Raw genomic sequence first — 25,695 nt, 5'->3', positions numbered from 1 at the left:
ACACAGTGTGTATAATAGCACATATCTGATTTTTGCTGAGCTGTGGAATATTGACAGCCCAATCAAATGAATGAGCTGTCTTAACATGGCGCATGTTAAGGCAAGTCATTTGTATCAAAGCACAGACCTCCTAATAGACCTGTACTGCCTACTGATATTCTACCATTTGACAACTGAATGACAGCCAAGTGGGTATTCCTGTTCTAATAATGGGGAATTTAATCTTAACATGGGCAGAAGTTGGAGCTCCATGTACAGCCTAGGCCTAGAATCTAAGGGCTCCACTTGAATTGGTTTAATGACTAATACAAGATCTTAGCATGGTTGCAGTGCTTGCTAGTCAGTATCTTAATGACTGGTTTACCTTGTTGACTGAGCTATGTATTATATATTCTTCACTCAGGGCCCGACCTGTAGTTACGGTGGATGCCCAGCTTCTTCTCAACCCTACAATTCTGAACCCTGAGAATAGGAACTGCCAGCTCTCTGTCTCGGACACCTTTGACATCCTGGTTACTTGGTAAGTTAAAGCTCTTCCTTCTTAAAGTTAAGTGGACAACTTATTGGGGGGTTATTTACTAAAACTGAAGAGTGCAAAATCTGGTGCAACTCTGCATAGAAACCAATCAGCTTCCAAGTTTTATTGCCAAAGCTTAATAGAACAAGCTGAAGTTAGAAGCTGATTGGCTACCATGCACAGTTTCTGAGTGCACCAGTTTTAGTAAGTCAACTCTATTGATATCTTAGTCATTGGCGAACTCTGGTAGCTTTTTTATATTTATCACAGCAACCACAACAAAGGTTTCCCAATCAGAGTACATGGTTTTTCACCACTTCTTCCCTGCAAAGTCTCTTTCCAACAGCATTTGCCCACCCAGGGTAACACGCTGTGTTTCTTGTCTACCTGCTAATACTTACCTTCCTCGCTCTTCCCTTCCAACCCATTCACCAGCTGCAGTACTGGGAAATACCCAGCACCTAGATATGCAGGGACTTCTGAGAGTGTTGATCTCCTTTGGAACACCACGGCTCACACTGGTCCTTCCTGCCGACCTCCTTGTTATTACAAGACACAGTAGGCATGAGGTTGGTGGTAGGAAGCCAGAGAAAACATGGGGGTTGCCATTGCTGAAGATAAATGCAATGGGGTCTATTTACTAAAACTGGTGCAGCTGTGCATGGTAGCCAAACAGTTTCTAACTTCAGCTTGTTCAATTAAGTTTTGGCATTAAAACCTGAAAGCTGAATGGTTTCTATTTAGAGTTGCACCAGATTTTGCACCATCCAGTTTTGGTAATTGAACCCCAATGTCTTGATATTTGCTGAATATTTGACATATCTGTTTATTGTTGACAAATTTTTTGACAGTGTGGACAGGTGAAATATTGTATTGCTAGATTATAACCCATTGAAAGGTTTATTGCTGCTGCGTCTAGGAAGATTCACCCTCTCTGTTCATCCTGGTCACCAAGACAGAAAGTGATGGGAAATCCAACATTTTAGAATTGTCACAAGAACAAGAGGTGGGGTTAAATCTTCCGGTGGGGACCCCTGTTGTAAGACATCTAAGAGGGGAATTACTCTTACTTTGTAGTGATTTCCCTTCACTGTCTGTTGCATTTCAAGGGCAGGAGTTAAAGGAAAATCTCCCCAACAGGACACAAAAAGCAAAAAAAAACTAAAAGGGTTTTAAAGTGGTTGTAAACCTATTAAACGAAAAATTACCAAAGCATATAGTGTGTACTTACTTCTATCTAAAGTATCTAGTGTGATTTCTGACTCCTCTTTCATTCCTCTAAGTGCATGAGTCACTTTTGACAGTCTATGCTTACATCAGACAATCTGTGGAGACAGCCCTGCCCCCCTCCATCAGCACACAGCAGGTGATTTACAACCTCAACTGTGCATGTTTCTCTATGAGTCTGTATGGAGGGTGGTGTCTTCCTTTACCTTCACTAGGGTCTCATCTTACACTCAGCTCAACACTCCATACTGTACTGTGTGTGATGTCAGATCTCAACCCCACACTTTCTGGAGCTGAGAAATGCTGTGTAAATTTTGTACTTTGAGCTGTAGAGGAGGGAGGGTGTAGATAAACAGGTACAGCCTAAATAGAAGGATTTGTTTAATCTCTGTATATCACCTGAGGCCAGTTACTTCACTGGGTATACGTAAGGATTTACAACACTATACTTCTTCCCTAGTCCATTCAAAAAATGTTTTGAGTATGCATGCACTTTAAGACCGCAATAATGCTGTTCACCTTTAATGACATTCCTTTATACTTTTAGTTGAACTCAGAGTCATTTGTATAATTAGCTGAATCTTGGCATCCTTTGTGTATTTCTTTTAAATCTGTGCAGTAATCTAGTTTGCCTCTCTGTAGAAGCTTCCTGTAATAAAGACCAGTCACAGCTGCTCTCTTTCCTTGTGCAGGGTGGCTGGTCTTGTCTCCGCCCCTTCCTGTAGTTTCCTGCAGACAGCCTGTAGTGGGAGAAGCTGCTGGGTCCCTCCCACAGCTCTGTTTTTTTGCACAGGTTTTATGCAGCCTAATGACAATGTCACTGTTACCTTTACAGGTAATATCTGGGTTTACAAAAGCATTTGGTGCACACAAAATATGTATTCTTTGTGGCGTTTACCTAGAGTTCAACTTTATTGGAATTTCCCTTTAGTTACTGGTACTGTAACGAGTTAGAGCTTTTTAAAATGTTATAAAATCTTGTGGCAAAATGATGACATTGTGTAAAATAACAATGTTGCCTACTAGTCAAATACTGTTAAATTCTTTGTTGAGATTGGAATCTGCTGATAGCCCAATACCCAAACTGCTTATAACTGTAGAATTTGAAAAATCATGATGAGAATTTTATGACGGTGGCTGTTTGCTGAGAGTTGGTCTTTGTTGTCGGTTCAGATTATGGAGTTGTAATGCTCTGTTGTAGTTGTTGTAACCTTGTATTCAGCATCTGAAAGTGATTAGTAGGTTAAATCCAACCGGCACATAATTCTTCCCTCCCGTGGGATCCATCGTCCTGTATTTGTGAGCCAGCTGTGTAGCTTGTATAGTGCACTGATAGATATGTATATGTAAAGGAAACTATGGAACAGTGCAAAGGAGCCTAGAAGAAGTTGGACAAACCAAAGCCAAACTTCTTCCATTCCTGATAGACACATGACATTCCAGAATTGACGTAGCATAATAAGCTTTGGGTTTATTTGCCCGGTGATGTTTTAAGCAAGAAACAATAAACCTGGATACCTCAGTGATGGCAACCTGGCAGGTAGTCAGTGATCCACATGGCAAAGAGGACTTGGGATAATAAACACAAGCATTTCTTTCTAGAAAACAAACCTTCGGTAAATGTGGCAGTATGTAAATATTCGTAGTGTCCTCTTATGTTGCCTTCCATCTCTGGATGTTTTAAAGACAGCAGTCAGTTGTGCTTTGACTGCTGAAAGGTCTATTTCTTGCATGACATATCCTAATATTCGGGCACTACCCACAGCAGGTTGTAACCAACTGATTGCTGATCAGTATAGACATTTAGGGGTTGATTTACTAACACTGGAGAGTTCAAAATCTAGTGCAGCTGTGCATGGTAGCCAATCAGCTTCTAACTTCAGCTTGTTCAATTAAATTTTGACTAAAAAAAAAACCCTGAAAGCTGGTTGGTTAATAGGCAAAGCTACACTAGACTCTGCATGCTTCAGTTTTAGTAAATCAACCCCTTAGTACCTAACCTGCTGCCTAGAGGCCCTTTGGCACTAGAGATGAGCTTGGTCATCCCCTTAACTAATTTCTGTCCAAACAACAAAACGGTGTATTTACTGTATTTCACATCAATAAGTTGGGTCATTCTATACCTTGCAGCACATGTAAAACAAAAGGGTGAGATGCTGGTGACATCAGTGCACTTATACGGACATGTAACCATATCTAGTCATGGTCTTTGGCTGAATATGAGCACTGATGTACCCAGCATCGCGCCTCTTTGTGGGCAGTGTACTGCGAGGAGTAGAAGGATCCATCCACACCTGATTGGTGTAGAAAACAGTGTGACTTGAAAGTTTGAATATAGATGCATTTTGGAGGAAGCCAAAGCTCACTTCTAATTGGCATTTTTGTGTGGTCCTTGGAGCCACTGCAGACAATAGTCTTTTTTGGTACTTATTCAAGCCAGTGAAGGAAAAGTATTCTGCAGACTGGCTTCTGGTAGTTAAAGCAGAAGTAAAGCTCTGCTGTCAAAAACTGTGAGCAGGCAGGCTCTTTATTGCAGTAGAGTCCTGCAATGTCTCTTCTGCAATAAGATACACCTACCTGCCTGTTTGCTGTCGTCACTCAGCTCAGCTTACATTGCCGGCATGATCCCTGTGGCCAGGATGACTGACTCCTGCCCTTGTGCAGGAGTGACATCATCCAGCGCTGACCAATGAAGATGACTGAAGACTGGTACCCAGCGGAAGATGCCAATGAGAAGCAGGGACCATTAAAGGAAAGGTATGTTTAGCTCCGCTTTAAATGGCTTGGTTTATTCCTTTCACACTAACTCTGATCTTTTATAGAGGACCACACTGAAAGAAATATCAAACATTTCTATATTTTCCAATGAGGATAGCTGTTCTGATGACAGTGGTCTATGAGGGGATTTCTCCTCACTTTGGAGAGATTTGAGCCAGCCATAGATGGATCAAATGCAGGGACCAGCTGAGATTCGATGCATCTATGGGCAGGCTGGTGTACTGAAGTTATTCCATTGATCGACTTTAGTACAATCACCCTGTCAGATTTTGTCTGCAGAACACAGTAGCTCAGTGGGAGGGATTCCCACATCAACACAGTCAGTGTCAAGCGATTTTCTTTCCTGCCAGCTGTGTTTGCAGGAAAGAGAATCGTATCATCTATGGCTTGCCCTACTCTCCCTTCCTGCTGTGTCTTTGGAACAGAAAGTAAAGGGAATTTTTTGTGATGGCACACATTCCTTTCTCTATCCAAAACTAAAAGTCATACTTAGTATATTTTAAGCTCTTAAAATCAACCATTTATCATGTAGCTAGATCTGTACATGTATTGTCATCGTTAGTACGCACTGGCTTTGTATTGCCATGCCACAGTTATATTGTAATTTTTATCATATTCATTCATATAGCATCGAAACATTCAAAGTCTTTCCTATTCAGAGGAGCTCACAGTCTAATAGTTACATTTCACATGCTGGTAGAGTAACTCTTCCTCTATAGTAACTCTTCTTTTTCATTGCAGGTAAATAATGGATTCCAAGCAGAAGCAACGTGCTGTCAGTGCGTTTTTGATGAAGGAGGAATGCAGGCTGTCCAACATCAACAGAAATCTACTGGTTACAAAGATGACACCATTGACAAGAACAATGTCTTGCTATTGGTGACACTTGTCAATGGTACCATCTCTGCAAACATTCTGTGGACGTCAGACAGTCTACACCCTTCCTTTGTCAAGAACTCAGTGAAGGCACAGTGGGGCTGATTTACTAAAGGCAAATAGATTGTGCACTTTACAAAGTGCAGTTGCACGCTGCAAGTGCAGTTGCTCCAGAGCTCTGCTTACTTCCATCATCCAATCATGTGTAAGCAAAAATGCAGTTTTTTATTTTCCTTGCATGTGATTGGGTACTTTTTGCAAAGTGAAGCGTTACCTCATTTACTAAGCTCTGGAGCAAATGCAGATGCAGAGGGCAACTGGAAAGTACACAGTCTATTTGCATTTAGTAAGCAAACCCCATTGCTTTTGCTTGGAATCCATTGTTTACCTGCAATGAAAAAAAAGAAGAGTTACTCTAGAGTAAGAGTTACTTTACCGACATGTGAAATGTGAAATACCTATGTAAGTTTTGTCCATTTTTGCATTACTTTTGGTAGAGCCCTGTACATATATACTCAGATCAAGATGTCACAGTGGCTTAGTGGTTAGCATTTATGCCTTGCAGCACTGGGGTCCTTGGTTTGGATCTTGGCCACGACACTGCATGTTCTCTCTGTGTTCGTATGGGTTTACTTCCACATATGCTGGTAGGTAAATGGCTTCTGTCTAAGTTGGCCCTAGTACAGTACATCCAGAAAGTATTCACAGCGCTTAACTTTTGCCAAATTTTTTTTTATGTTACAGCTTTTTTCCAAAATGGATTAAATTCATTTTTTTCTTCAGCATTCTACCAAGAATACCCCATAATGACAATGTGAAAGAAGTTCATTTTGAAATCTTTGCAATTTATTAAAAGTAAAAAATGAAAAAAACACATGTACATAAGTATTCACAGCCTTTGCTCACTACTTTGTTGAAGCCCCTTTAGCACCAATTACAGCCTCAAGTCATTTTGAGTATGATGCTACAAGCTTGGCACACCTATTTTTGGCCAATTCCTCCCATTCTTCTTTGCAGTACCTCTCAAGCTCCATCAGGTTGGATGGGGGAGCATTGCTGCACAGCCATTTTCAGATGTCTCCAGAGATGTTCAATCGGGTTCAAGTCTAGGCTCTGGCTGGGCCACTCCAGGACATTCACGGAGTTGGCCCATAGCCAGTCCTTTGTTATGTGGGCTATGTGCTTAGGGTCGTTGTCCTGTTGAAAGATGAACCGTCGTCTCAGTCTAAGGTCCAGAGCGTTCTGGAACAGGTTTTCATCAAGGGTGTCTCTGTACATTGCTGCATTCATCGTTCCTTCGATCCTGACTAGTCCCTCAGTTCCTGCCGCTGAAAAACATCCTCACAGCATGATGCTTCCTCCCACCTTGCTTCACTGTAGGGATGGTATTGGCCAGGTGGTAAGCGGTACCTGGTTTCCTCCAGATATGATACTTGGCATTCAGGCCAAAAAGTTCAGTCTTTGTTTCATCAGACCAGAGAATTTTGTTTCTCATGGTCAGAGTCCCTCAGGTGCATTATGGCAAACTCCAGGTGGCTTCTGTCGGTCCATTCTACCATACAGGCCTGATTGGTGGAGTGCTGCAGATATGATGGTTCTTCTGGAAGGTTCTCCTCTCTCCACAGAGAAACGTTGGAGCTCTTTCAGAGTGACAATCGGGTGCTTCGTTACCTCCCTGGCTAAGGCCCTTCTCCCTCGATTGCTCATTTTGGCCGGGCGACCTTCTCTAGGAAGATTCCTGGTGGTTCCAAACTTTTTCCATTTATGGATGATGGAGGCCACTGTGCTCATTGGGACCTTCAATGCTGCTGAAATGTTTCTGTACCCTTCACCAGATCTGTACCTTAAAACAATCCTGTCTCGGAGGTCTGCGGACAATTCCTTGGACTTCATGGCTTGGTTTGTGCTCTGACATGCAGAGTTAACTGTGGGACCTTATATAGACAGGTTTATGCCGTTCCTAATCATGTCCAATCAACTGAATTTCCCACTGGTGGACTCCAATCAAGTTGTGGAAACATCTCAAGGATGATCAGTGGGAACAGGATGCACCAAAGCTCAATTTTGAGTGTCATGGGAAAGGCTGTGAATACTTACTGTATGTACATGTGGATTTTTTTCGTTTTTATTTTTAATAAATTGCAAATATTTCAAAACAAACTTCTTTCATGTTGTCATTATGGAGTATTATTTGTAGAATGTTTAGGAAAAAAAATGAATGTAATCCATTTTGGAATAAGGCTGTAACATAACAAAGTGTGTCAAAAGTTAAGCGCTGTGAATACTTTCTGGATGCACCGTATGTGTGTACAAATTGGCTATGCACATGTGTTTCCTTTTCACACTCTGCATGCTGGTTCCAAGCCTAGCAACTGGGGAGGATTGAGTAAAGTCTTGGTGACCTACTTCCAAAAAAAATTGCCAAGAAAATTCTATGGAAAAGGGCTTTCAGGCAAATCAGGCGTTGTATACAAACAATCACCAGGCCAAAAATAGTGAGATAATTCCTAAATAAATGCTGCTACTCCTTAGTGTAAACACTAATAAAATAACAATAAAAAACATCAAACAGTGCAAATCAATACTCGCAAAAAAAAATAATATAATAAATAATACAAAAAACTTATAATAAATATAATATGAATTGAATAGTCGCACTCCAACAAAATAATTATTGAGATGAATATGGTGAGCAGAGTGAAATTAAATAGTCCTTATTCAAAAGACCCTTGACCCATGTTCACACCCGTTTGTGCTCAGATTACATATTGCACTCACCAGATAATGGTGAAAAAAATGCCTTAATTATGGGTTTTGGAATCCTAGACCCATTCAATTCAGCCTCCAATCACCAGGTTTAGGTGGAACTCCCCCAACGCAGGTATAGATATATGCCTCAGAACTCCAAATCGTGGTAAAGATCAGCCTCCAACCTTCAGGCTCAGCAGAGATCACTCGCCATAAAAAGATGATTGAGTCTTGCAGTATTACACTATATACATTTTTTCTCTGTACCAAACAGGATGAAAGCAAATACCAAACCACTCACATTTTTAAAAGAATATAATCAGCATTTATTGTTTTATATGGAGCCAGAACTCCACATCACCAGGGTAAAGATCTCCCAGTCAGCAATAGATGACAGCATGTAAGAATCCACCCTAAAGCAAGATGGGGCCTGAAAGCGCAGCACCCTGGCATGCGCTCCACTCACCGGAAGTGATGTGGTACATTGAACGGCAAAGCCGAATATCAGGCGTTGTACGCAGTGAACTGACCCATAGAATTGCAGACTAAATGGGTATATATATAGTTGCAGAAGTCAATTACCTTGTCATTATGCCTTCAGAAACACACATCATGAGCATTCAGATAGGCCAACATGTTCAAAAAACATGTTTTTTTGTATAAAGCGTTTGAAGGCTGCATTGCAGAGTACTGTAAATTTAACACTGAGAGTTTTCTGAAAGGAGGACAGAAGAAAACAAGCTGAGGCCACAACCTCCTTAATGTAGTGATTCTTCTTCATTGTCCAGTCAGAAAGACAGGGAAGTGTCAGTGACCAAGGTGCATTGCTTTACTCATATGTAGCAAAGTAGAGTCACCAACCAGACTGCACCGTCTGTGGCGCAAGGATCATAAAACTGTCAGAACCGACACAAATCTTGCTGCAGCCAGCTCATGTGTCATGTATTTAGCTGCTTGCATGAAGCTCGGCTTTAATCAGCAACTTTCTGGTACTCTAAGCTTTTTAATGTTCCAGAGAGAAAGGATACATGTAGAGTTTGTCACTATAGGTTAGGGCACTTGTGTGTAATGAATCCCCACAATGTGAACCGTAACGAGCAACAGATGAGAGGCATTAGGCTCGCTGCGCAGACAGTAATTTGTTGACGTGTGAATCAGTGCAGTTGAGGAATGTAGCCCAACAGAGCAAATCATTTTCCTGACTTATTTTTGAACAATCACGGTTTTGTGATGTAATGCTTTATGTCAGGTTTGGAATGTGTTAGATTAATGCAAATGTGACATATAATACACTGAACTCAAATTGTGTAGGTATTTTTTAAATATATTCTCATTTGAGGGGTTACGATTTTTTTCATGATCTGTCAACAGCTCCTCAGTTTAGGTGATGGGATGAGCTAGGTAATAAGAATTTTGGGACATCTTGCACACGGCTACCTGAAAATGCAACGTTTAGGTATACAGGCATTTTATTTACTGATTTAAATACAGACCATTGTTTTCAATGTGAATGAAAATTTAAATACAATTGTGTCGTGCTCCACTAATACTCACAAATATGAGTATATTATTGACCTTATGTAATAAAATACCAATTAGTGATTCTCAAATACTTTAGTATGGTTTGTGTAGAAATGACTTGTGTCAGGTTTTAGAACAATTCTGTCACTGGGATAAAGATGTTAAAAAAGGTTTTCTCCTGCAAAACAGACAGCTGAGACATACCCAGGGGCGGACTGACAACTCATGGGGCCCCCGGGCAATAGGGGATCATGGAGCCCCTGTGTCCTTGCCCAAACTCAAAAAAGCCTATGAAAAAGGTACCAGGGGCATCTACTGACCCAGGGCCCTCGGGCAGTGCTCGAGTTTCCAAATGGTCAGTCCCCCCCTGGACATACCTCTCCCACTGCCCATACCCCTGGACTTTGCTGTATTAGAGAAATACTGGTACCTGAAGACCCTTCAGATCAGGAGACTGTGCATTGCTGGGCTGGCAATGCATAGGTTCATATTAAAGGAACATAGGTGCTTATGTTTATCAAAAGGGAAATATGGACAATCGCCTATAAAACGTCATGAAAGTGGGCCCCTCAGTACTGTAGATGTATAGTGCTGTGCTCTATCAGCAAGGATACAGGGCTGGTCATACATCAGAACTTGGCACCAGACAGGGGCGGACTGTAAACTCATGGGGCCCCCGGGCGATAGGGGATCATGGGACCCCTGTGTCCTTGCCCAAACTAAAAAAGCCTATGAAAAAGGTACCGGGGGCATCTCATGGGGCCCCCTACTGACCCCAGGCCCTCGGGCAGTGCCCAAATTTCCAAATGGTCAGTCCGCCCCTGGCACCAGATCTGCATTTTTGAAATGTTTTCTGTATGTTAATTCCCAGGTGGTTTAGTGTGGAGCATTGCACTCAGTTATCTGTGGATTGAAGACTGTATATGCTATCATAGTACATATCTTTTGAATCATTGATTGTTCGTTCATTTAAACATTGCACGTATTGATTACTACAATGTAAATTTTTGCATATGTAAATAATTTGTTTGTATACTTTGTGAAATGCAGTTGCATTTCCTGCTTTTTAACATTTCTGAACATTTTGTGATATACATTTTCGTTGGTGTAGATTGTGGTCTGTTGAACCCATTATTCAAGTATACGTCCTTTGACTTTTGAAGTACTGGGGGCCCCATACCACTTGATTCTTGATTCAAGAGTTCTTTAAAATGTATTTAGGACCTTGGGGCAGTCTTATTGTAGTCCAAGATGGGCAAGGAAATCAGGGTTTATAAGAAATAATGCCATCAGCAAACAGACTTTATTTAGGTTGGCATCTGGCTATATGCACACCTGTCACTTCAGGATTTTTTCTGATGAGATGCACAACGGAAGGGGTCTCCAAACCTTCTAAACAAAGGGCCAGTGTAGTGTCCTTCAGACTTTAGAGGGGCCACACTACAGCCAGTGTGAGTAGAAAATGCCTTATCTTTACTATTAAGGGAAGGATTAGTGCCCTAGCTTTGATGTCAATAGAAGAAATCATGCCTTTTCCTTGGTATCCGTCATTGATAAGAGCGGGAGGAATAGTGGCCAGTTGTTGTTGTCAGTGGAAAGAAAAGTGCCTCATCATTGGTGTCATTGGGAGGAATAGTGCCCCATCATTGGTGTCAGTGGGAGGAAAAGTGTCCAAATATTGCTGTTAGTGGGAGGAATAGTGCCCTATTCTTAGTGCCAGTGGGCAGAATAGTGCCAAATCCTTGGTATATGTAACAAGAATAGTGCCACATCCTTGGTATCAGTGAGAGGGAAAAGTGCCCCATCATTGGTGTTAGTGGGAGGAATAGTGCTCCATCCTTGGCTTCAGTGAGAGGAATAGTGCCCCATCATTGGTGTTAGTGGGAGAAATAGTGCTCCATCCTTGGCATCAGTAAGAGGAATAGTGCTCCTTCATTGGTGTTATTGGGAGGAATAGTTCTCCATCCTTGGCTTTAGTGAGAGGAATAGTGCCCCATCATTGGTGTTATTGGGAGGAATAGTTCTCCATCCTTGGCTTTAGTGGGAGGAATAGTGCTACATCCTTGGCATCAGTAAGAGGAATAGTGCTCCTTCATTGGTGTTAGTGGAAGAAATAATGCTCCATCCTTAGTAACAATGAGAGGAATAGTGCCCTATTCTTGGTTTCAGTGGGAGGAATAGTGCCAAATCCTTGGTAAAGGCAAAAGGAATAATGCCCCATTGTTGGTGTTAGTAGGAGAAATAGTTCCCCAAAGGCCAGGTAAAAGGAAGCAACGGGCTGCATCTAGCCCTGGCCCACAGTTTGGAGACAGCTGCACTAGAAGCTCAGTAGCTAACACAAACAGGAGTGGGTACAACGGACAATATCATACACTCCTTTTTCTGGTAAATATTACAGTAATGTTTTTAGAATTATGATTTAACTCCGCTGCATTCCAAAATGATCAACATGTTTTGCAATGATTTCTTTTGCAAAATGTCTTCAATTCAGGTCAGCTTTACCAGTGCATTACAATGCACATTAAAAAGAAGGTGTAGGGCATTTTCAGTCAGCACAAACTTTGAGCAATTATATTTTTCTTATAGTATTCCAGCTATTTTTCTGGTGGGATCAACAGGTAATTTGTTTAACTTATTTTCAATAGTTTTCTGTTAGTATAATAGTTTACTTACACTTTAATGTTTCAAAAACCTTTATGGGTATCATGGAACAAAATAAATACAATAGGTCATCATATCACTGTCATTCCTTACAGTTTAAATTTTTTTTTAAAAGTGGCATTTTCTTTTATTATGTAGTGTTGGATGGGACCTGGGTGGCTGTTATCAGAAAACATGGAACAGGATGCATCTTAGTGCTTTAATCAGTTCACTATTTATCTCCCATGAGAAATTACCCGTAGATTCCTGATTTCTCAGGAGAGCTGCGGTATTCTCTGGTAATTACTCTCTATGTTCTTGACATTATCATGCCTAATAGCGTGTAGGAAATTTGTCCTCGAGTGCGGTATGAGACCCGCCAGATGTCAGCTCTTATTCAGTTTAATCACATTACAAAGAGGAAGTTAATCTTCAGCTTCGCTGCATTATGATTAGAGGTTTGTTTAGCGTCTTCCAAAGATATGTTAATGGTGCATAGAAGAGATGTAATTGCGTTGGCCACAGCGGTGACTTGCTGCACTTACTGTGATAGAGTTCTTCCTGCAGAGGTACATGGAATTTCCTCTTCCACTTTTCCTCTGTGTATCTAACATGCCACAGTCTGGAAGAAACATGGAGAAGCAGCATCGTGGTGACCTCACTGCTGTGGTGTGCTAGGAATGGGCTGCTACATCAGGGGGAAATTTATCAAGTGCCATTTGGACCCTTTTTATTTATCTGTGGACACAAGAATAGTGAAAAAAAAAATAGCTGAAAACTGGGCAATATGTGTGGCGTACTAAAAGGTCTCTAATTAGTATAGCAAAAGTAGGGAAAAACTAAATTGTACACTAGATAAAGCAATATTCAGTAGAAAAAAGAAATTCTAGGGTGCATGTTGTTCATAAATACCCCCAATTAGGGCCCGTTCACACTTTACTGTTCTCATATGTTGTTCATGCATTGCGTTGTGGTGCCCAATTTTGAATGGGTTGCCAATGCACAAGAATGGACTAAAAAATGAACATGCAACTTTTTTTTTCCAATGCGGTACACCACAGCACATATTAGTGCGTTACCGTACGTTGTGCTGCACTGCAATGGATGTATGAACTGCATAGCCTTAGTGTATTGAGGTGACAATCAAACTGAATTTCACCACAGTACAAGTCTTAGAAGATTTTGGGTGAGATTTGGGGAAGTCACTACTGCTCAATGAACTCCTTGCTGGAGAGGAAGCTGTACTTAAGGACTTGCAGTGCAAGGATCTCCCTGTTTTTGCTTTATTCATTCTGTGGATCAGTGGTCCCTCCACCTCTAGTGCTGCTTCTTGAATATTCACCCACCAGTCATCAAGTCACCAATCTTTCAGAGGGCAGCTTTGACATAACGAGGCAAAGCCCTCTACAAAGATAGCCACCTCCCTACAGACACACAGAACAGAAGAAGGCCTGGTAGGTCACTAATAGGGAAACGACTAGCTGCAGAGAAACCACAGGCTATACTGGTGACTGGCCCTTTGCCCTCTGCTGACCTTTTTTGGGTACCTCTTCCACAGTTCATGTCTTTAATTTATGGGTAGTCAAGATTTTGTTTTGTAAGTTTACTGTAAGAGTTTTGCAGAAAGTACCGCAATACAGTAATGGAACATGCTTTCATGTTTGATTAATAAATATGCTCATTAACAGGTTATTATTTTTTTTTTCTTAGTTTTACTGTGAGAGTCTGTGTACAAGTGTCAGGACAAGCCATTCCTCATAATATAGGTATGTATTTTTGCTGCATACGACTGTTCATTGGCTTATACTGTAAAAAAACCTGTGTTTTCCCCATAAAGTTGGCATTTTATAATTTTTTTTTTTTTTTATAGTTTTGTGGTTTGTAGAGCTGTGATGGATTTGAATCCCTTCTAGATTTTTATTGTTGTCCATTGGGGAGATTAATCTTCAGTGTTTGTATTGGTGATTATTAAGGCGCATATTTGTCCCAAAAGTTTATTAGTTTTGGAGACAGCAGCGAAGGATTGGAACCTCTGGTTTTTACTGCAATTTAGGACTTTGCTAGAGAGATTTATCCGGCTTCCTGTCCTGTTGGAAGAATAGTTTCCAAACAATAAGTGAGGGGAACTCTCTAACAGTAACATAGACAGAAATAAAACCATTTTGTTTAGTAGAGAAGGCTAGAACCACAATTAGATGTTTACTTCTTTCTCGTGCAGATTTTTCAGCACTTCCTGCTTGGTAAAACTGTTATTAGAAAGTGAGGAAGTGAGGGGACGTTTTTATAATGGAGCCCCTGATAGCAATAAAAACCCAATAGGAGTTCTAATCCTTCCCCATTCCAACTACAACTAAAAAACGTTTTCGGCTTGACATTAACACTAGCTGAAGCCCAAGAAGCCTAGCAATGTCTTCCTTGCAGCTGATTCATCTCAGAGCTTTAGATCTCTGGTGCCACCATTTTGAATTTGGGAGCCAGTTTTGACTTCCTGATGATTCACATCTAGCTCCCTACCGCTCATGTGTGGAATCCAGTGGTGCCGGGAGATTGGTCCTGTAGCCTCCTGGGATGTGTGACGTTATCCCAGGAGGCTGTGAATGGGAATGTGAACGGAGGTAACGTCATCCTAGCCTAGGTGAGCATAGAAGCAGAGGGTGCTGCCACAAAAAGATACTCTCTCCCCAAAATGTTTTTTAAAAAGCTGCCATTTCATTAGAAACTGAGGGGAGGAGAATAACGGTAATTTTAGTTTTAGGGTGAAGATCCGCTGAAGTTCACCTATTGCAGATCCCTGTGATGGCGGACAACACTGCTGCACTGCAACTGAACTCAAAGGAGCATTGCCCCTCATGTAGGCTGGGGCTGTTTGCAATACAGTAGGATGAAAAGATGTTACAGGGGGTGTGACTATCAACATTGTCCCTGTCAAATAGCACCTGGCCATTCCTAGCCCCTCCCACTGCCTTTTGGATTATAAAAACTGACTGTGCTGCTGAAGCTGGCCCACTGTGAGCTGCAGTGTCTGGGAGGGGGAGCGTGTGAGACACAAATGAAGGAAGATTTGGCTGACTCAAGGGAGGTAAAAGAGTTTTCTTTTTCTTTTTTTTTTTATTGCATCACATAGTAACTGGATTTGAGACCTGTTTAGGCTACCGCACAGGAATATTTAGATGTTCTTTAAGTAAACTAAGTGCCTGCTCTTTTTTTTCATCAGAACTGCTTTCCTTCAAATGTAAGTCAATGGGGACATAAAATCATCTAGAAACCGGTTGATATAGCTTAGAAGGAGGTCACCTGCGGGTAAAATACATCTGCCAATGAGTTATAAATTGTTTTAGTGGCATTTCAACCTGTCAAATGTAAGCTGAATCCACTTAATATCAGTCTGCATAGTCCCAACCACGGCACTACCTGCCTGGAGTTTGCACATTCTCCTAGTGCCTGCATGGATTTCCTTTGGTTACTCTGGTTTTCTCCTACACTCCAAAGACATGCTGGTAGGTTAATTGTCTAAATTGGCCCTAGTATGTGTATGTATGAATGTGACTGTAAGCTCCTTGAGAGCAGGGACTGATGTGAATGTACAATATATGTGTGTAAGGCGCTGCGTAAATTGATGGCGCTATATAAGTACCTATAATCAATAATACATATAGTAAATAAATTTGCCTGTTGACATTCACTCATGATCCAGTATCAGCTCTCAGTGGTAGATTTCCTCTAAATTTAGGAAGATTTGCACTTTCTTTTGTGTCTCTGGACAGGAAGTGAAGGGAAATATGCCCAGTGCAGATGTTCTATCTGCTTTCATTATGTCCAACTAAAAAAAAAAAAAAAACACATTTTGGCAGGAGTTGTACTTATTTGTAAGCTATGACAGCCAAGTGTGTTCTCTGACTCTAGACAGACATTTGTCCTTGCTTTGATGTGACATCACATGTCTCATCATAGCACAATGACCAAGGTGAAAGATGGATAGTGTACTGGCCTTGGGTGGTGGATGACTAACTCCAACCATAATTGTAATCAAAGTTGGTTATCTGAATGTATGCCTTATTTCCTGCATTTGGAATATTTAACATAATATGTCTCTTACTCCACAGTTCTCAATGTTGATCTTGAGTTGGACTGGTTGAAACAGAAGGGAGCCGTGAAGAGGACATTGTTCCTTGACCATGGTACTGCACAGCACACGTTTGATCTGGTAGTAGGAAGGGAAAAGGAGACACAGTGCCAAAACTTTGTTGTTTATCTAAGAGTAAGTATTTAACTGGGGCTGTAACAAACATATTATTTATAGATGAAAGTAAAACCAAACTATTGTTATAGTTCTCATATATTGTATATACCAGCAGTGTATCCTCATATAAATAGATTATATCAATTTCAAACAAACTGTGACTTCAATGGAAGGTACGTTGTTGGTGTGTTTTTTAAACAGGGCACTAAAGATGCAATAAACATTTCAAAAGCACAGCGTACAGTAAAAAAAAAATGCAGAGCACAGACGTGAACTGCTAGGATTTAAAGGGAACAGTTTTTTTCATGGGCTTTTGATCTTCTGGGAAGGTGCATTTTAACTCATCATCAGATAATATGCGTATTAAAAAAACACACTCTATAGTACCCTCAGTACTTTTCTGTGGGAAGACAGCACGGCCAGGCTCAGCAACATAAATATACGTTGCTTCTCACATGTGCACTGGCGCGCCCCTCCCACAACCACTGTGTCCACCAGACACAGAAAATTGCTCCTCCCGGTACCCGGCCACTTTGAGCTACCGGGGTAACACGTAATCACCAATGCGGTCACATGATCATAATTTATACACAACTGTTATGAATGGGTTTCATTCATAACAGCTGTGCTTAGTATTGTGATGCTGTGATTGGCCCACAGCTATCACATGGTACCTGGGCAAATCACAACACCCTATACCATATGATAGCTGTGGGCCAATCACAGCACACAATAATAATCACAGCTGTTATGTTTGTAACCCATTCATAACAATTCACAGCGTTGCTGTTACAGTGATTATCACAGCAATGAAAGTGTAAAAAAATAAATAAATCTCTGATCACCACCCCAGAGTAGTACAGTGTCACTATGGTGACACTGAATTACTCTGATAAAAGTATGTAAAAAAATGTTTAGAGAAAAAAAGTTTTAAAAAGTGTGAAAAATTTGAATAAAAAACAATTTAATATTCATTATCCCTGATCACTGCCACACCAGTCATATGATGATGCTGTACTGCACTAGTAGAAAACAATTCTGAAAAAATCCCAAAATGTTTGCTACATTTTCAAAAAAATTGGGACGAAAAAATTGCAATTTAAAAAAACTCATCATGCCTTTTACTAAATACTTCATACTGTCTACTTTCCAAAAAGGGGTCATTTGGGGGATATTTGTACTGCCCGGACATTTATCTGCTCAAGAAATGAGATAGGCCTTCAGTACAGCAGGATTGATCAATTTTCAAATATATTTACCATAGTTTGAATACTCTATAACTTTCACACAAAGCAATTAATATACACTTAGTGGGATTTCTTTTTTACCAAAGACATGTAGCAGAATATATTTTGGCCTCAATGTTTGAAGTAATTTGATTTTATTGGATATGTTTTATAGCAGCATGTAGAAAATTTAGTTTTTTGTTCAAAACGTTCAGTCTTTCTTTTAATATATAGCAAAAAAAAAACATAAAAGAGTTAAACCTGCCAGAGGTCAAGTGGTTAAAAAAGCGCTTTTATTTCACAACAATTGCTTACTTACATAAAAACTCTTGTTAAATGCTGATATGCTTGGCTATCATTCCTGTATATAGAAATCCTGATACTTTCAGGTTTCCCTAGCATCTGACGTTACATCTGTCTCAACGCATTTCTCCACAAGGATTTCCTCAGGAGATAGTATATTGTTATAGCTATCCACTAAGGATGAGATTCCTAGATGTCAGTTCTAAAAAAATATGTCACATGTATGACTGCTAAGAAGGCAAAGCATTGGTTGGTCAGCTTGGTGGAACAGTGTTTAGCAGAGGGATTCAGGTGACATTTTCATGTCTAAAGAGGACCCCAAGGCCAGATGGTCAATATCTATCAGGAGGAACATTCGACTGGACAAGTTGGAAATACCTAAACATATTGCTGTTGTTCTTTCATGAGAGACTTGGTGGCATCAGCATCTGCCAATTCCACCCTCCAATCTCTGTTCACATGAACAGGAACATTATGTGGACCCGCCATCTAATGCTGATATCAAACCTTGCATGCACATCCATCTGACCTTAACAGGCAGATCCACACAATGCTATCTACAATGCAGACACAGCTTCCAAATTTGTCTTTACATTATGTATATGTCTTAAGCTGGCCATACATTATTTATTTATTACTTATATTGCATATTACTTATATGTATTACTTATACAGGTACTTATATAGTGCCGCCAATTTACGCAGGGCTTTATATATATTATACATTCACATCAGTCCCTAACCCTCAAGGGGCATACAATCTAAAGTCCCTAACCTGCATTCATATATACACATACTAGGGCCAATTTAAACAGGATCCAATTAACCTACCAGCATGTCTTTGGAGTCATTATAAAATTTTCTTATTCAATTTCCTTTAGATTTACCTTCAACTATGCAGCACAAGGGACTTGCCTAACTGCATACAAATTGAATGTGTTTAGATTTGACCTCATATTATATAGTTTTGGTAACTCTAAAGGAAAAGTGTATAAGAAAATTGTATAATGTGTGGCCAGCCTTAAACATTATGTTTATCCTCTGATCTATATTGTAGTTCAGTTTCCTGTTTTTGTGTATGCTCTTTCTATAGCCTGCAAATCCTCTTTCTTTATGAAGTCTGTAGAAGATTCTGGTTCTGTATAGTTTATTCTTTATAACAATATTTGGTGCAATATTATAATTATGTGTTTGCTAACCATATACAGTATATGAATGCTTGAATTGTGTGTTTATTTCATCCAATAATTTTGTTTTCTACAAGCTTTTTTAGGCTATTTTGTTGACTTTTCCTGTAGGAAGAATCAGAATTTCGAGACAAACTCACCCCCATTACTGTCAACTTGAATTACAGTTTGGATGAATCTGCCTTCTTGAATGAACAAGAATTGAAACCAATATTAAACCGATTTAGGGAACCACGGTTACAGGAACAGGTACAGTATGTTTCATCACTGCCTGCCTACAAGCCTGGGCCAGAAAAGCATGTGTCAAACATTTGTTTGCATGAATTGTGGCAGACCATTATTCCAAAAATAGAAAAGAATAAAATAGAAGACAATAGAGTATAATTTAGGGCATTCGACTGCCTGCTGCCTACAAATATAAAATACATCAAATTAGAGTTGTTGAAATTTCTTTTCCTAGATGGGACACTGATGTCTGTAAAGTTTAAGGCCTAAATTTAGTTGTTTTTTTTGTTTTTTTTTTAATCAGCCCAAGGGACAGTACTTACAGTGAATGAGAAGTGTCTTTTGTGCTGGTGGCTGCTCTCTTAGTTTTAAACCCTTCCCCCCAAATCCCTGGCAGCCTTAGTCCTCCGGTGCTGCAGGGGCTAATATGAGCCACTGGACTGGTCATAGGCACTCATCAAGATTGCTGACTGTGCCCACTCTTTAGGACCCCCTCCTCCATTTGTACAAGATGTACTATAGCTTACAGCAATGAAAAAAGCTTTATGCATGAAGGAGGCAGAACTTTAATTTATCCACCCATCCTCTATTCAAGGAGCACTTTTCACTACTGGAAACTATACTATAGCTTCATTAAATGGAGAAAGGGGCTGAAAAGGCAGGCATAGCTGGCACTCTTGAAGAGTGCCCATGACAGATCCAGCAACATGTATTAACTCCTGCAGCACTGAAGAATTATTTCTTCAGAGCTATGGGGGGCAGAGGACAAAAGATTTCAACTAAGTGAGCAGCCACCAGCACAAGGGACACATCAGTCAATGTAAGCACTGTTCCTTATGCTGATCTGCCAAAATGACTAAATTTAGACTTTAAGCAGTATAAGTCACATACACTTAAATATTTATTCTATATACCAGGACAGTGAGTACAAAACGCAACAAGCTATAGCAGCCAATGTCTGTGAAGGTTCTCATTTTTATTGTTGTGGTATACCTAGAAATGGTTAGTCACATTCAACTGGACTTGCTCTTTAATGCTGTTGAGGTTTTGATACTTATTCAAGTAGCTCTCTTAGTTCAAATGCGTGCCAGGAACATACTCAAACATGTAAATGCAATACAGTAGGTCATCTTAACTCAGTCACAATAAAATGTGTCAAGGCAGATGTTGATTGTCCAAGAACAGGATGGAAGGTGTCATCCATGTAACTTAAAGTGGAGCTCCACCCAAAAGGGGAAGTTCTGTTTTAAAGACTGCTCCCCCACTCCCCATTAAGGATTGGCACCTTTGGGAGCGGGGGGGGGGAGCGAGTACCCGAATTTGACAGGTGCCCTCTCCCACTTCTGGTCCAATCACCTAGGCGATCGAAAAAACAGAACTTGTCCTCCCTCCCTCCCTCCTTGCAGTCTTTTGGGACACGTGACAGGTCCCAGAAGACTACAGGACTATTCATGAAGTGCAGCACTACTCACGCATGCGCAGTGGGTACCCGGCTGTGAAGCCGCAAGCAGTCACAGCAAGGTGCCCACACTGAAGATGCTGGCCTCCAGGAATACAGGACGGCCGGTGAAATGGGCTGCGGGGGACACACCGTGGGACCGAGGGAAAGGTAAGTGGCTGTTTTTTTAAAAGTCAGCAGCTACAGTTTTTGTAGCTGCTGACTTTTATGTTTTGACAGAGTGAGTGGAACTGCGCTTTAAAGTTTAACACCTGCTCCGGACCTATTGGCACCACAGTAATTGGATTTTGTAATTAGAGCAGGGTAGCTTCGCAATCTTTCAAACCTCTCATCATGTTCTTGGACAATCAACATTTGCCTTGACACATTCCACGATGATTAGGTACAGGTGGCTGAGCTACTGGTGTGTATATAAGTGCTGGTGTATGTTCTTTACGCTTATTGGAACTGAGAAAGCTGCTTGAATGAGTTACAAAATGTTTTCAACATTGTAAAACAAGTCCAGTTGAATGGGGCTATCTACAATTAGATATAGCAGCCAATTATACTTCACTTGGCTGATGCCAGATCAATAAAAGATCATTTCTGATTATTCGTTTTGGATGTTGCTCTTTGCCTTCTGGATTCAGGCATATGTGTTGGCAGTCATTTTGTAGGCTGAAACCAAAGATCATAAGATTACAGACTATTCTCTGAGGAAGTGGAAGTGTCACTCTTGTAGTTTGTAATGTATTAGCATATAAGCCCTTTAATCTATGTGTAGTAGTGATGCACTGTATGTGTAAAGGAAAAAAAAGCCAAAAAATAATATACTGCAGCTTGCCAATGCTTAAAGCAGAACTCCAGGCAAACACTTCTTCACATGTCCTTGTTGCTGATTTCCTACCTTCACTGAATATGTCATCCATCTTCTGGTTCACTCAATACTTGCTCTGAAATAGGCTATTCATTTTCAAATCAAACTGTAAATTCTCTGCCACAGGTCTTGGCACATCCCTTCTGTAGTTATTTCTCCAGCAAGCAGTGATGTAATTCAGCCCCACTTGCAGTGGTGGGAGGACCGAGGCTCTCAGACACATTCAAAATGTACAGGCCTAGTGTATCTGCCCACATTCACTACAATTCCCTGTGGTTGATGGGAAATGTAGTTTCATTTAACTGCTGGGAGAGAAGCGAGGATATGATGTAATCCCTGCCGTTACACCTCCTCCTTGGCAGAGCAGATGCTGTTATCTTTTGAATTACAGAGACGAGGTCATGAAAATTCAATTAGACTTTTCTCCAAAATGGTAAGGATTTTCGAAATGTTGTTAATTGTTTAGTGTTTTGTGTAGGGGTGTACTAATGGGTGATTTTTTGCACCTATCCTGGAGTTCTTCTTTAAATGTGGCATCTGCATTGGTTATCTTTTTTTATTGTTTTTAGGTTTAATATTGCTTTGACTATCTGCTCTTATCTGGTCAGGCAGGGCAAATCTCGGGACTGGCAGGTTTAAATACAGATCTTTGGGCACATACAACTGCCTCCTCATTTGTATCCCAACTGTGTTTTCAGCTGTTTGCTTGAAGTTGAACATTCATTTGAAGCAGATAAGAGTAAGGATCTAGAATGAATAAAACATAAACCGAAATCTTCATCGTGTTGTGTTTTTTCCTGTACAGGCACACATTCTCGTAGATTGTGGAGATGACAATATGTGCATTCCTGACCTGAAACTTTCAGCCCAATCGTAAGTCTGAATAAACACATTTTCCTTAGTTTATTGAATTCATGCTTTAAAAAATAAATTAAAAAATGAGGAAAAACCGCTATAACATACTCAGGACCCCAAACTGTGATGTTTGTTTTAACAGGAAACGACAGCACTCGGCAAAATGTTAAACTAATATATACACAGAAGTGAATTCTACTACAATTTGTAGAACAATAAGAATGCACATCACAAAGTAAAGTCAAGGCCATATTATAAATACAGCATAGAATAGTTGTCTTTTTTTTCTTTTCTACAGAATAATTTTGCCTTTGTATCTAAAGATATTTTTCAGGTCCCCCGAGGCCAAAGGGGTCTGTAAGCTTAAATAAATGTGTAGGACAAGACAAAGACCCCTACAGAAAGAAGAATAAAAAGTGTTCTAAAGCTAAAGCTGATTTGTTGAAGTTCCGGAGGCCTACTGTATATATTTAACTGTAATTATGATTGTTTGTGTATGTCAGTTTAAACCGGCCTGACAGAGCACTGTCTCCAGACGGAATTTAAGTTCATACGCGGTTAATTAGGAAGGCTTAATTCGCACTAAATATTATCATTTGGTGTGGCAGACTACAAATGATCACTTTGTAATACCCGTTATTTGTTCTATATACTGTGATTATCGAGTTATACTGATGCAAGCTATAGGATGTTAGTGTCGGCCGTATGACTCAGTACATGGTTGCAATCATGCCGTTTCCTGATTTAGATAAACAATTGAATACAAAAGGATGTATCTATCTGGAGGGCTAAAACATAAAGGCATTTGGGTTATTATTGTTGTCGTCCACTGTAATCCACCCACAAGCACCAAAGTAAACATGCTTTACTGCTTTTTGCTTTTGTCCAGGAAATAATTAAAGCTCAGCACCGGGGAACCAAGAAAATAAATCAGTGAAAAAACATTGCCACCATGCTAAAGTCAACTCAGTTTACTATTATCTAAATTTTATTAAACCTTGTGATTTATCGGGCCTCTCCATACCTCCCAACTTTTTGAGATGGGAACAAGGGACACCCAGCGGCGGACTGACCTTTGGAAACTCGGGCACTGCCCGAGGGCCCGGGGTCAGTAGGGGGCCCCATGAGATGCCCTGGTACCTTTTTCATAGGCTGTTTTGAGTTTGGGCAAGGACACAGGGGCCCCATGGTCCCCTATTGCTCGGGGGCCCCATGAGTTCTCAGTCCGCCCCTGGGAACACCTATTAGCAAAAGTATGTAGGCATAGGACACGTCCCATGCCACACCCCCTTAAAGGAAAATTCTACAAAAAAAGATTAGTTAAACTCACAAGTGCTTTTTTTGACCACTACAATTCATTTATACTGGCTTTTGAATTTAACAAATGCAGCAATTTAGAAATAGAATGAAAGGTTTAGCAGTGGGAAACACTTTTTGAAAAACAAAAAGTGCATTTTATATACAACTATACAGATCAGACCAAAATGAGGAGGAAAGAGGGACAGAGGGACTTTGTTCCAAATCAGGGATAGTCCTTCGAAATCAGGGACAGTTGGAAGCTATGCCTTTCACACTGCTTGTAGGTAGAAACTACAGCCTCCATGAACTATAATCTGTCATTGGCTATAAATGAGACTGCATTGGGCTCAAGGAGAGGGTGGTGAAAACTAGCACTCCAGCTAATTATTTAAAGGCCATGGCCACTGGGTACACTTACCATTTTCTAGTCATAGACTAGACTATGCACTTTGCAAAGTACAGTTGCTCCAAAACTTTGAAAATGAGGTAAAGCTTCACTTTGTAAAGAATACCTAAAAACATGCAAGGAAAATAAAAAAACAGTATTTTTGCTTGCACATGATTGGATGATGGAAGTCATGAGAGCTTCACATTTACTAAGCTCTGGAGCAACCGCTCTTGCAGAGTGCAACTTCACTTTACAAAGTTCACAGTCAACTTGCCTTTGGTAAATCAACCCCTAAGTGTTAACACTGCTTTGTGGTTTTAATAGTGTTTGTGTGTTTGTGTGTGTGTGTGTATATATATATATATATATATATATATATATATATATATATATATATATATATAGCGAGGCACTGGCTAGCAGGATTGTAAACGATGCGTATGTATCACCCCGATTTCTCACCTACACATTATGAGGGATTCCTTTCAGGGTTGCGTCTTTTATGCAGAAAACAGACTTTGTTTTCTTGGGTTGTAATAGGTTCAAGTTTGGATCCTGGAGCCCAGAGGCCAGAGGCTCTGTAGCGTTGGGAGCAATAAAACCTCCATTCCTGGGTCCACATTTTACCAGTGGCCAAATCTCATTATTAGTCACAGCTGCTAACAGGATTTTTTATATGTGAGCTGACTGATGCTCAATTCTATTTCTTTCTCTTCTTTGTATATATCAGCTGATATATGCTCAGGGGCCTTTCTCTCTGAAGTGAGAGCCTGCCGTTGGGTGAAAAGGCTGAGTGCTGATAAAACCCCAAATAGGTACATGTGTTGCCTTTTTTGAGCGGGGTGGGTGCCATTAGAAGGCACCCTGCTAATCAGGAACTGACTCGAGTGTAGCCAATGGCTTAACTGTGCGTACTTAAAGAACAGAGCACAATCTATGTTAACCCCTTGGCGCCAATGCCTCCTGGCCCTTTAAGGGGTTTCAGATCATGTGACTGCCGTGATTGGCTGGCACAGTGGGCAAATGATTGGAAAGCTCCTGATGGCAAATAGAGATCAGGAGCTTTCCATTAGCCACCAGTAGCTGTGTCCAGAGCCTGCACCATGCACATTTTCAGCACAGTTCTGGGGGGTTTTTAGGTACGCATATATGCAGCCTCTTGGCTTTAAGGTAGACCAGCTGAGAGACCACATTTATGCATCCGGCCGGCAGGAAGAGTTATACTAAAGGCAATTTTTTTTTTCGTTTCGGATAGAGTGGAGAGGGATTAGAATGCCTTTCAGTTTTTGTTGCTGTCTGTGTGCCCATTAGAGAAATTCATCCTCCTCTATTTTGTCTTGTTTACTACTA

At 40.6% G+C, this 25,695-nt stretch overlaps 1 protein-coding gene across 1 annotated transcript in view; it reads left to right on the top strand.

Moving 5' to 3' along the window:
* Positions 1 to 25,695, top strand: part of ITGA8 (integrin subunit alpha 8) — a 238,366-nt gene that overhangs the window by 139,066 nt on the left and 73,605 nt on the right. The window contains exons 15-19 of the mRNA XM_089666320.1: positions 404 to 520; positions 14,018 to 14,073; positions 16,411 to 16,565; positions 19,375 to 19,512; positions 22,609 to 22,676. Of these exons, the coding sequence (XP_089522446.1) occupies positions 404 to 520; positions 14,018 to 14,073; positions 16,411 to 16,565; positions 19,375 to 19,512; positions 22,609 to 22,676 (534 nt within the window). The remainder of the gene's footprint in view (positions 1 to 403; positions 521 to 14,017; positions 14,074 to 16,410; positions 16,566 to 19,374; positions 19,513 to 22,608; positions 22,677 to 25,695) is intronic.

The sequence above is a fragment of the Staurois parvus genome, unplaced genomic scaffold, assembly GCF_062004578.1.
Source record: "Staurois parvus isolate SC_StPar_1 unplaced genomic scaffold, SC_StPar_1.0 ptg000051l, whole genome shotgun sequence".
Taxonomy (NCBI): Eukaryota; Metazoa; Chordata; class Amphibia; order Anura; family Ranidae; genus Staurois; species Staurois parvus.
This window is presented reverse-complemented; position numbering and strand designations above follow the sequence as displayed.